At 48.1% G+C, this 12,779-nt stretch overlaps 2 protein-coding genes across 2 annotated transcripts; both read right to left on the bottom strand.

Annotated features, from left to right (window-relative positions):
• Positions 1–1,937: 1,937 nt before the first annotated feature.
• FTJAE_1922 (UPF0588 membrane protein) lies at positions 1,938–4,227 on the bottom strand (the record flags this gene model as incomplete). The annotated part of the gene is made up of 6 exons (XM_037348062.1): positions 1,938–2,928; positions 2,981–3,263; positions 3,320–3,340; positions 3,526–3,679; positions 3,734–3,940; positions 4,072–4,227. The coding sequence occupies 6 exons, from the start codon at positions 4,225–4,227 to the stop codon at positions 1,938–1,940; spliced, it is 1,812 nt and encodes a 603-aa protein (XP_037210882.1).
• A 5,558-nt stretch (positions 4,228–9,785) lies between these two features.
• FTJAE_1923 (amino-acid permease inda1) lies at positions 9,786–11,676 on the bottom strand (the record flags this gene model as incomplete). The annotated part of the gene is made up of 4 exons (XM_037348063.1): positions 9,786–10,046; positions 10,100–11,220; positions 11,279–11,336; positions 11,389–11,676. 4 exons carry the CDS (start codon positions 11,674–11,676, stop codon positions 9,786–9,788), a joined length of 1,728 nt encoding a protein of 575 aa, XP_037210883.1.
• Positions 11,677–12,779: the final 1,103 nt, after the last annotated feature.

A 12,779-nucleotide genomic window follows, 5' to 3' on the forward strand; every position in this document is an offset into this window, starting at 1 on the left:
TCGACCGCTTCCCCATTCATTTATGCTACCCTGCCGTGACGAGGATTATTATAATGGACAGGGTAGGGATACGATAAGTGTTGCCTGGTCTGGTAAATTACATACACCCCGCCTGTTACATGATGATCGACTTGGTGAAGTTCTCGAATTGGGAACGCTGAGGTTGCAGTAGGATAGATCGCTCAAATAGGGCCACTTAGTGCTATAACGCGGGACAGATTGGGTTCATTGGGCTCGAAAGAGGACCCTGAACATCAAAGACCTTTTGCTTTTTGCCGGTAGCAATGGTAACGCAGCAGTGCTAACGGATAAGCCCTTTCTGCATTGGAAGTGCATATGTGCATAGACTAACTCAATAGAAACGGAATACCGCTTTGAGATGTGCCTGAGACATTGTTTGAATTGTTCAGACAACGAATTGGACCTGAACTTCGGCAAAGGATATGACCGAAGATTAACGAAAGAGAATGGTTTCAAATTCAGTCGCGATGTTGCCGATGACGATTCTAGCTTGACAAGAGCCGATCAACAGACGAGATGAGAGAGAGAGACTGAGAACCCTCATGGATAGAGTACACCGAAGCTAGACTCACTCGAGATTCCCGGGTAGTCAAGCCTGTGGCACCAAGCAACGAGCCAAGCATGGGAGCCTCGTCTCGTCACCGTGTTGTCGGAATCAACCAATTCACCAAGCGAAAGAAAGGAAGAGAGGGAGAAAAGATGAGATATCACATCGTACACACCCTCCCCTTCCATCCCCTCCCCTCCCCTCGGAACCGGATCCAAGAGTACCCAGGGATCAACGGCGTCCCCGTGATACCGATACCGCGAAACTGCCCATGTTGTCCCCTCTAACTAACTTAAAAACATGGTTACATTGTTGGTGGTGCTATTCAATTCTGATGAGCCTATCTCATCTTTTGGTGGAGGAATTGTATCTGTATCTGTATCAGCTTCACCAAATTCTCCAGTCCACTACGTTGCCTTGGATTAGTGAGGCCTACAAGGAAGGGCCTTTTTTCTCCCTTCATCTGTCCCGTCCACGTGGTTACATAGGTAAGGTACCCTTGTCTCCTGTCAAGAGGCTTAGTGCGACACTTTTCAACTCTCGCCTGCGGCGGGACGAGTGGACTTGATTTTTTTGTTTTGTGGTTCGTGCTAACAATGGAATTAGTCTGGCTTTACGGTGACTCGACGTGTTTCAAGACACATGAGTTAACTGTTTGAGCAATTGAGAAGCCGGTTTGACAAGAGTCGCAGCTGAAAACTAGCTAACTCTGTCTATCAGAAGACGTAATGATTCAATTCAGCTGCCAGAGAGACTAGGCCTAGGCACGTGATCAAATCTGGCAATGCAAGATAATCTCGATTCCCATTTACCAAGAGATTGGGTCGCGATGGACTCGAATGAAGGAACTGCGATCTGCTATCTTGAAATGGCTAGTGAGTGAGTTAGGTGGAGGCTCAGTAGATGGACAAAGCTTCGAGACGAGATAGTAGACTACTACATATTTAAGTGCTGCGACGCTGCGTGGAGACCAGCCGAACTAGCCGAGCTTCTGCGCAATGTCGTTTGAAGGATCAAGGTTCTATGAGACTGTGCGTTGCGTGTTCGTAATGAAGTGTTGATGGGAAGGGAAGATGCTTGGAGAGATGGGTCATGAGAGAGGAGAGGTTGAGCTATGAGGTTGGTGAAGAGTCATGAGAGTCGGCATGACTCGGTTGAGTGCTGAGACTTGAGTTGGAGTCGACAGTGAGCATCAGACTCAGGATGGAGTCATGATTTGCCTATCTCTGAGATGTTCTAGCAGAAAGTGTTCACCCAAGGACAATAGGAATAGGGTAATCGGACAGATCACAACTTGTGAATGCAATTCATGTACTCCTCAGAGTTCAATCTGGACCGTCTCATGATGACATTAGACTACCTAGACAATCTACCGCTCAACCATAACTCGCACATCACCAACAGCTGCTCTCGCCATCTTCTTGAGCAACGTCCTCTCATCCGCCTCCCGGTATCTCTCCCATGAATCCAGTCCCTCCTTCGCCTGGATACTCAACGTCTCGTAACCCTGACGAATAACCTCCGTGACCTCCTGTGTCGTCAAGAGACTAGGCTTACGACGATTCGCACCACCTTCTGAAAGCATCTGGTTGTAATGCGCACTAACGTTGATAAGCGTATTAATGGAGTTACTGTTACGGTTCCCCAGGCGGTAGTTCTCTTTGAACTTGGTGAGAACCTCGCCGGACTCGACGACTTTGTAGAACAGATCGTCGTAATCTGCTGGCGAAGGGAGGAAAGCTTCACCAGCGGAGAGGGATAGGGCGATGAGATTAACAACGTGGTCGAGAAGAGTATCGATATGTGGTAGATCCTTCAGATCGGCTGTGTATGTAGCCAGGAAGCGAACAATAGAGAGCAAAGACCGGAAGAACTCAGGCCAATGATACTCCAGCCGTGTGCGTGTACGAGAGAGATATGAGATAATACGAAGCATGATGCCGAAGCAGAGCGTGTAAAGACTGACATCAAGACGACGACGGAGATTATGATTCACACCGTCAATCATAGTGTCTAGAAGTGAAATGGCGAGGACCCGCTCGCCTTTGACGAGTGGAAGGTAAGGCTGCCGTTGTCGACACAGACGCACTGCGACGCGAGATTCATCGCTGCAGATACGCTTGCAGATTGTGGGATCTTCGATCAGGAGGCGGAAGACCATGAGGTTGAGATGGGCGTAGTATGTGGCGCGGGGTGAGAGGTAGGCGTGTTGGAGGAGATAGGAGGTGAGGGAGACATAGCTGGCGATGGGTTGCTCAGCGCCTGGTTCAGCTGCCTGTGTTACTAGGTTGAAGCAGAAGAGCTTGTTGGCGTGGGTGAAGTCGTAAGTAGCTAGGAGAACAGCAGCTTCTTCCTCAGGTCTAACACAATGTCAGTGTATGTTGTGGTAGCACAAAGGGATGTTTGACTCACAGCTTGGTGAAGAGAGCTTTGGCAGTCTCAACATCATACACAGGCTTCTTCACAGGTCTTGGCCCGGGAGCGATCGCGCCGAGTCCGATCATGTTGAGAGTAGCGCTGAAGGTCCAGCCTTCAGGAAGATCGTCTTGGATCGTGATGTATCGAGACCGAACTATCTGACACGCTTGTCCTACTGCGCCCAGGATCTTTTGAATCACGGCTTCGTTAACAAAGTCGTTTAATCTTTGCTGGTAAGGATTCTGGAACTCGAATTTGTTGTAGTTTGCTAGGAGGCCTAGTAATGTGAAGGGTTGTAGGACTTGATCTGACGTTTCTGCGTCTTGGACGAACTGACATTGTTAGCCTGGAACGCTTCGATTTGTACAGTATTGTGTACCTTCATGACTGCAGGGAATAGATCTCTTTGAATCAGGTACGTCAACAGTGTTGTTTGGTACGCCCCAGCTGTTACCGCCAACAGCACTTCAACTGCCTTGTATCTAACTTCCACTGCTCCGAGTCAGTTGAGCCACCTCAGGATACATACTGAGCCTTACACTCTTTGCTATTCTTTATTATAGCCTCCACAGCGCTGACAAAGTCGGTGAACACGGCATCGATCTGATCGAGTCCTGCAAGAAGAACCATGATATCGGAGCTCGGATGCGGGTATCGTTTGGAGAGGAGGCATGATAGAAAGACACTGAGCGTCTATCGGCTGTTAGGACCAATCCGCGTACTGCATTGCGGTCGTATACGACTCACGTCTAGGGCGTGCAGCTGCGCAAGGCTATGCGAGCCCTTGAGCGCAGCTATACCCCTCGCAAAGAGCTCCTGCGTCCGCACATCGAGCGACAAGACATGGCTGGGGCTCAACTCGTTAAGGATACGTCTCAGGGCGGCGCGATCGGGTCTGAGGAGGAAAAACTCTGTCCAGAAGCCATCCGTCTTCTCTTCGTCGTCGTAGTCATCCTAATCCGAGCAAAAGGGGCGATCAGTCGAGGCGGGCGCATGGAGGTTTCGGCGGTTGCGGATATCTACCTAGCAGTTTGGTGTTTAGTTCATGATGGGGGCAGTGACAGAGTCGAGTGATGGTGTTTTACCTTGAAGAGAGAATCGTAGAGCTGGATGATCTTGGGGGTAAAGACCTCGGGCTGAGGCTGGCGAGTAAGAGGTGACGCTTCCATAGGAGGGGAGCTGAAGGGTGAGAGGTACGATAATGTTGAAGGAGGACGAGTTGCGACAGAGAAATGGGCCATGGCTGTAGTTATCACGTGCACCCCTGCTGTATGTATTCTGACTGGTGTTTGTGTTTATTGACACCCAAAAAGTGACGACAATAACTATTCAGCACTTGAAATGGACTAGAGATAAAAAAAATCTTTGTTTGAGTTGTATTGTATGCTAATTCTTTCGACGCTGTTGGCTTGGCCGTTGTGTGTGCCAACAAAGGTCTCAGATTCCCAGGACAAGTGTTCGTAACGTGGCTTGCGTAATCGCTATTTACGAGAAACATTCACTGTGAATCTCGTATTACGATAATCATTGATACGAAATTGACGTTACATTATGATAATTCTCTAGTCTTTTTTCTTCCCCAGACATTGCGTGTGCAACGGAATGTTTGCTCTGGTGGCTTCTTGGTAGGCTGATATGGAAGTACTTGTAACTATAATCTAGCCTAAACCTCAGATTCTGGACCCAAACTGTCAGTATATGTATTATACTTTCCTTGAAATCTGTAAGGTATAATATCTCAAAAGGCTTGTTGTCCATTGTCACAAGAGAGTTCCCGGATTTCCCCAGGTCTGTCATCCTCCCGCTCGCATACACGGGCACAAGACTTACACTATGGTGATGCTAATCTTCACTCACTTCTTTGGCCTCTGGCTACGCGATAAGTTCAAATTATTTAGCAACGAAACTGCGTGGTTCTGTAAGTACTATCGTGGTCAATGGCATGTACCTTTCAGGTCTTCTGGCTCGAAGGACACTGCGTGTATATATACCAACCCATCGAACTGAGGAAATCCACGAGAGAGAGCTGAAATTACTCGGCCCGTAAGTTTCTAAGGTCTGAGTGAAGTCCCATCAAAGATTATTCGGTTATTGATGGCATTGCTTGCCTATTCTGAGGCCAGACGTCTCCCACCCATATCACTTGATGGGCAGTAACCTTCTTCCATGATATCAGCCACTTCGCTCGAATAGAAGGTGTTCATCGAGAATAGAGGCCCTTATATATTATGACTCTCCATATCTGGATTCACTCCGTGATTCCATCAACCTCCACTTTCAGTGAACAATACCATTGAAGCGGTGATGACGGGTAGTGAGTCTTTAGAGTCTACTTGGTGAAACTGGCATAACAGACACATGCAATACCATCAAACTGGGTTCAATAACTATGATAAAATACTTTACATTAGCTGCTGTACTCTGTCAGATGAGAAAAATGCTGATCAATACCACAAGCGAAGGATAAGTCGCGAAGCCGAATGTTGTACGACATGACCGCGATGGTAAATTCTTGCGCATGACGAGAAAACCACAAAGACTAGTAGGTAAGATTGACTGCATATCATATGTTTAACAATCCGAATCCATGAAAATGATGAGTTTCGATCCGGAGTCACTGGTCATGTGCATCATGACACCCAGGCTCGTCGCCAACTCTCTCAATCAGAGAGAGCCTGGGAGAGACTCTTATCCAGGTTGTGAGGAAGATACAGGAGAACTGACTAGATTATCTTGATAAGTGATCTTCGTAGGCATCATCAACTTCAATGAGTTGTAGCATTCGGGGTGAAGGGTGGTAAGAGCTCTTGTGACACACGAATCGTATAGACACATCGATCTCTAGAACAGCTCTATATCAACGTGACGCGACAAGAGGATATTTGCACCGCCCTGTACAAGCGACTGTTGATCAAATACCTTTCCAACCCCATCATGGATCGAGCAAAGGTTTAGTTACCATGCTATACCATTGAGGTGTTTATATCAGCAACCAGGAAACCCAGTTACCTCGCAATCAAGTACCTGAACAGATCATGCACGGGCGGACATAAGTAAATACAGGCCAGGGTAGATTTAGACATACGACGTGGTTGAAGACATCGATTTCCAAGGGACGAGTCCTCCTTACAGAGATTCTGCTTCCTTTTCTAGCGCATCCCCAATGTATCGGAGGAGTTATACAAGAGTGCGTACCCAGCAAATACTACCAAGCTATTGAACGAGACTGTGGATTGTCAAGGAGTACTGAAGTACTTCAATGTCATACCCAGTGTTAACTCGGACGCGAAAGTAGTTATCAGTTGATGTTTCCAAATCCAGGTATTAGAACATAGAACACTGATGTCAGGTATCAAGATCTTCTGACAGATACAGCTCCAAGTAGATACCACCACCGCTAAGCATGAGGGAACTCTGCTGGATGTTTTAAGAGATACATGACTCTGTAGCTGCCTCCCTGAAGTTTTGGTTGTCGTTTTCTAGGAACGTTTCGCCACAAACTCAAGCCTCGTATGTACCCCAGCCATTCGCAAAGGCATTCCTGGGCTTGGCTCGAACATACCCTCCACCGTATGGCATACCACGGATGGACAAGCACAGCTTCAGACTTGTCAGACTCCAGGCGTCGACAATAAGGAAGATGCATTTCTCATTCTCTACCGACATGTTGGCCGATTGTGTCATGCATCTCCATCAAACAACCAGCGTAATTGGTTTAGTGGTAAAATTCTCCGTTGCCATTCGAGCAGCGTCGGGGAGCCCTGGGTTCGATTCCCAGATTACGCATTACCAAGTGCTCCAATGAGAGCATTTCATTTTGCCGACTGTGTCTTTTGTGCATCCTCTGTTATCACCAAGTCGTTGTGGTGTTGAGGCGCTGAAACTCGATTGCCAACGGCTGTGTCACTGGAGCGGCTCCAATCGGTAACCATGAGTAACTCCATTAAGCTGCTGTTGATATACATACAATCAATGGCCTCGAATGATCGTTTTTCAGGTCATCTTTGATCTGTTTGTAGATGCGTCGTTAATTTAGACGTTGAGCTTTCCCACGTGATAATTGACTTCCTGCCTTTGGACTGTATACCCTTTTGGAAGCATGCTCCTTCCAGAACTCTATTCCAGCTAACCTTAAAAGATAAGCATAACTGTTTCTTAATGAAAGGGAAGGCAAGAACCGTGCTTGAGCTTGGTAGCAGCTGGTCCTCTAGAAGTCTAAGGTAGTGAAACGACCTATGTCTTCACATTTGGAGGCACGAATCGATATTAAGAACAGCGTATACCTCTCTATATGAGCTCTGAACTGTCAGCAATGCACCTAAAATCGAGTGGGGGTTGTGAGATTTACCTGTGCTGCTGAAGAAACAGTACCTTGTTGACAACTCCAACTCTTGTGGCCTTGTCGGGCATCGGGGTCGAGGTGTTGCTTTTGCACAACAAAGACGTGGACTGAGAGCTCTATCTTCGAGAGATATTTTGGGCAAATGAGTGGCCTTCGATATCGCTTCGGATTAAGAAAGAGAGGAGAGAGTACAAGTAGTCCTCGGGGCAGTGACTCATAGTGATCATCCAGCCTATTTGGCGGAATACTATGACTAGGTGACCAAGGCAAAGAACACTGTCTGCATTGCATCTCACATAGTGACGAACTGCCAGTTAGGCAACATGTTCAGAAACTTACTTAGCTGTGATCTTATATGAGAATCCTCTGCTCAGATACGAATATCCACGCACCTGTTGCACTTACCACAAAACTCGTGATATCCTCACCCACGTTCTCATTACATCACAGCTCCATCCCCCAGCCCTACGGAACCACTTTCCCCAGAATCTCTGGATCTCAGCTCCATAAGATCACGATCACCGAGATAGCCCACGAGTTTATTTCACAAAGTTCCTGTTGCGTAAAAAACCCCATTCACAAGGGGTGCTCTGCTCGGCACAGCGGCTTGCAGCGGCTGAAGCAGAACCCCATGGGAATGTACCCTTGTCTGTCACAGACAATTGAGTAATAGTTGAGATCTTTGCATTCTATCTCATAATTGAAGATGCGAAGTCTGGGGAAGTGGAGGAGGAGTTAAACGTTGTTATAGTGTTCTTGGCGACCGAAATACACAAGTTGTTGGTATAAGATGAAGTATTGGTGATTCTCAACAGACATCTCAGTATAGAAAGCTTCTGGAAACACGGAAGAACATCAGCCGTTTGGAGTTATGAATTGGAGAATGCCCAAAAGAGCATGGATTACAGGGGTAATGTCCATTGTACAAATTCTACCTCACCACATGCGAATTCAACACTCCTTTCACCTTTCTCACAACCAACAACCCTCGGGATTTGACCGTTCCACGAACACACCCCATTCGACCCAAGACGCTAATTCACAGCAACTCACCGTATTAAGGCCCTGAAACCAGGGTTTGAGGCGGTGCCCGGGGAAGCCAACACCAATTACCCAGCTCGATGCTGTACACACTTTCCTTCGACGCCTGCAAGACCCCTCAGCCCATTCCCGTTCCCGTTCTCCGCACGTCCCCAATAATGATAACAACCCCGCATCATCTCCAATTTCCATCATGTAAAAAATACGTACAAAGAACTACGCTTGAGATTAACCTTGAATTCTTGGTAGAGCGCTTATTTATCTAGCTTATCCGGTGGGACCTGGCCCTTGAACTGTTCTGGGGTGCATGCTCCGGGGACTAAGTACTGTACTTGAGTGATTTTGTCTGAGGGAATTACCTTGGGTACCCCTCAGGAGGGAGCTGTCGTGCGTGTCGTGGCGCGATTTGGAGAACCAAGGACGCCGAGATGTGGGAGCATGGTTCATGTCTCCTATTCTCCGTATTATATTACGTACTCTCAACGACTGCAAGTCTTGGTGAACATGTGAAGTCGCGTTATGGTCGTTGAGGTCTGTGGATTCTATTACCTATTACCCCAGGATATCCGCTGTTACCGATCTTGCTTCCTCTTCTCAATGTGTTTGACTTTGTACGTAACAAGATCCGCCTCAAACCTGGAGTTTGTAATACGAACCCCGTATTCTTCCATTGGGTCTTGTCACTGAGGAATGGGGTGAAGAGACAACTTACGAATGCCCATCAGGTAGGTACTCTGCTCAAGTCGAGGCAGAGTTGTCATCTCAGACAGTCTCTTTGGACCGAGGCCGTGTACAACCCTCAACATCGCAACTCAGATATCTGCTTCAACCAAGTCAACAAGACACTTGAGATATAAGTAGTAGATGTTTGTCAACTCAGTCTTCGACTCAGTCCTTCTTTCCCACACGTGACTATCTGAAGCGAAGACGCAATCTCCAAAACTCCACCATCTACCCATACTGACACATAGGGCGCGCTTCCAGGGCGTCATCTCCACACAATGTCAACATCGAAGTGAACATAGGGCGCGTTTGACCACATCTTGAGAAAAGTTTTCATCCTTTAAAGTTTATAAGAGGCTCTTGTAGAACATTTCCAAACCAAACTGGCCCTTACCATAGCCATGGTGAACTTCTTGTCACCTTTTCACCAACGATTGTGACTTCTTGGCATAACATCCTTGCTCGGCCAAGGGCAGGCATGGCCTTGTTACTACATAATCATCAGTCTCATTCATTACGTCTCCGAGTAACAACTATACAGGGCAAAAGATATTCAGACTGGCACAATATCATGCTATTATGGTATCTAACGATAAAAGATATACAGGAGATTGGTTCTATGATATACGCTTCAAGTCAAAGCGCCTCTAGTACGCAAATGAGAGAAACAAACTTCATAACAAGACCAAGGCTTTACATGATCTTGTTGAGGAAGCGTCGCCAAGCGGGCCAAGTGGCAACCTTGGCACGGTAAGCGTTGATCTCGTCCCAGTTGTGCTCACGTCGGCCAGTGTCGACATCGATCTTGTCGATTGACAACCAGCCCTCACGCTTCCAGAAATAGCCAATAGCCCAGAAGGCAAGTACAACAGGCAAAGCGAGGTACGAGATGAAGAAGCCCTCGACGGTTCCCATACCAGATTCACCAGGAGGAGCAGTAATGGCAACATAGAACTATTGACTTTGTTAGCATCGTGTTTGTTTGATCGTGGAACGCGATGACTTACCTGGGCAATAAGCACGAGACAGATGAGGCCGAGACTGATCCAGGAGCCGACAACACCGAAAGCGGCCCTGAAAGGAATCTCATCCAGAGTGTGGCCTTGTCGGGCCCAAGCCTTGCGGAAGCGAATGTGGGCAAGGCAGATAGAACCCCAGGTGAACAGGGTCGAGAGACCAGAAAGAGCCAGGAGCCAGTCAAAGATCTGTCCACCCTTGGGATCAAGATTGACGAAAGCGATGAAACCCATGAGAATGTGGACAGCGACGGAAACAAGGGGGCGGCCACCACGATCGATATAGGTGAACACCTTGGGAGCATATCCGTTCTGAGCCATGGCAGTCAGGGTACGGGAGCCACCGTAAACGCAAGACACACCGAGAGAAAGAACAGAGACCAGGATAATGACATTCATAAAGTCAGCGAGACCAGTAAGGCCGGAGTACTCGCCAACAAGGACGAAAGGTGAGGCCTTGGCGTTGGAGTAACCGGAGATGTTGAGTCGGTCATCGGTGGACTTGATGAGAAGGCCGATGAAGAAGAGTCCAAGAACGAAGAAGAGGGTAATACGCCAGAAAACCTGCTTGATGGCACCAGGCAGAGCCTTGGTAGGGTTCTCAGACTCAGCAGCGGCAAGACCAACAAGCTCAGTACCGGCAAAAGAGAAGGCAGCAGTGACGAAGACAGAGCAGAATCCCTTGAAACCGTTCTTGAAAGCACCGGGGTCCTCTCTCCAGTAGCGTGTGCCCCAGTACTCGTTGTATCGACCGTGGGAAGGGCCGCCACCGCAGACAAGGACGAGAGAGATGATCATGAAAGCCACAGTAGCTCCGAGCTTGAGGCAAGATGACCAAAACTCTTCCTCAGCGTATCCGATACCGCCAAAGATGTTGATGAGAATGATGGCAACAAGGAAGATTGCAATGAAGATTCCGGGCGAGAGCTCATCATTCCAATATTCAATACAGACAGCACAGATTGTCAGTTCGAGTGGTAAAACGGTAGCCCATTGTGCGACATAGTTCCAACCCATGGCAAAACCCCAAGAAGGATCGATAAAGCGAGACGAGTAGATATAGAAACCACCGGACACGGGATACATGACGGCAAGTTCACCGAGAGCGAAGACTATCAGACAGCTGTTAGTTTTCCGGTAGGGATTGTGGGGTTAGGTACGTGAACATACCAACGTTGAAGATCATAGCACCGATAATGATGAAGTCGATGAGAACAGATCCAGGACCCTTGGAACATGTTAGTATCGGACATGGACTGCACAGACAAAACTAGACTTACGCCAGTGTAGAGGGCCTTTCCTGAACCGACGAAGAAACCAGCACCAATAGAGCCACCGATGGCAATCATCTGAAGATGGCGAGGCTTCATACGACGATCAAGCTCATGGTCACCAGTGTCCTTGCGGCGCTGGAAGGACTCGAGAGTGAGACCATTTCGGGTCCACTTGCTTTCCTCCTGGAAGGCGAAGCCACCACCGGTCTGGACATCGCCAGGGTGCTCGGTGATGGTAGTGCCCTTCTCCTGGGACACGTTGGTCGGGTTGTCGCTGGAACTCTTTGATTCCATCTTGACGTTTCCCCTGTGGGTAACTCTTGAAGAGTCAGGGCTTAAAGAATGATAAGAAAGGTCAAGTGACCTTGGTCTTTTGGATGAAGAAGAAACGGTGATGGGCGGGAACAACGGTCATGAACGAGGGAAACGAGTCTTCTTAAATATAAGTTGGACGAGGGAGAAGACCAAGACGACCCGGGGTCTCGTTAGAGTCTGTGCCCTAGAGGCGAAGACGGCCGCCATAGTGGAAAGGATGGATGGATTCGTTCGAGTCGAAGTTCTAGTGAGGCCCCAGGTTTGACTAGACTAGGTTACTAGGCATGCCCCTAGTTTCCTGTATGTCGCCGATCACCAACAAGTTGGAAGCCTTCAAGCGCATCCGTAGAAGCGCAGTGGAGAGAGAGAGGAGAGTGTCCGAAGTGCCAAGAGCCGCGATACGGAGGAACATGGATGATTGGGGTAGGTCGAAAGATTCAGATGGCGGAGCGGAGACCATCACCGACATGCGACCAGGACAAGGCGAAGGGAAGGAAGGGGCAACATGATTCCGATTCGATGGATTCAGTATCGATGTCGCGGTTATGCACACCCCTTGTTTCGTGGGAAAGAACGACGCATGCAATGAGAGTGAGAATGAGATTTGGGAAGAGGCAACATCATCCATTAAACAGCAAAAGGACTGGGGAAGTCGCTGCCACGACCCATGCTTCCCGTGCCGCCTCATCAAAGCGCATGGATTACTCTCACTCTTTCTCTTTCTCTCTTACGCCCCATGGGCTCCCTTCTACTTTCTAATTTCACCTACCATGGCTCAACATTGCTCACTCGTAAAAAGGACTCGACCGTTTCTGAGACATTTCGTAGGCATTGGCCAGGGGAAACAAGAGAGAGCTCAAGCCATGCAAGACGATCAACCTAATTCAAGGTAAAGTGGAGATTTGGAGAGGAACGATATCCTTGAAAAGACGCTAAACCTTACTCCACTTCCGAGGGAAGGTACCGGTACATCGTTGAGGTACCTCCTGCCTGCCATACTTTGCCCCATCGTCACTTCTGACATTGGTGAAAGGCAAATAATGCCCCTCTTTGGTTTCTTAATTCTTCTCAGGTTCATTGAG

The sequence above is a fragment of the Fusarium tjaetaba genome, assembly GCF_013396195.1.
Source record: "Fusarium tjaetaba strain NRRL 66243 chromosome Unknown NRRL66243_c0000035, whole genome shotgun sequence".
Taxonomy (NCBI): domain Eukaryota; kingdom Fungi; phylum Ascomycota; class Sordariomycetes; order Hypocreales; family Nectriaceae; genus Fusarium; species Fusarium tjaetaba.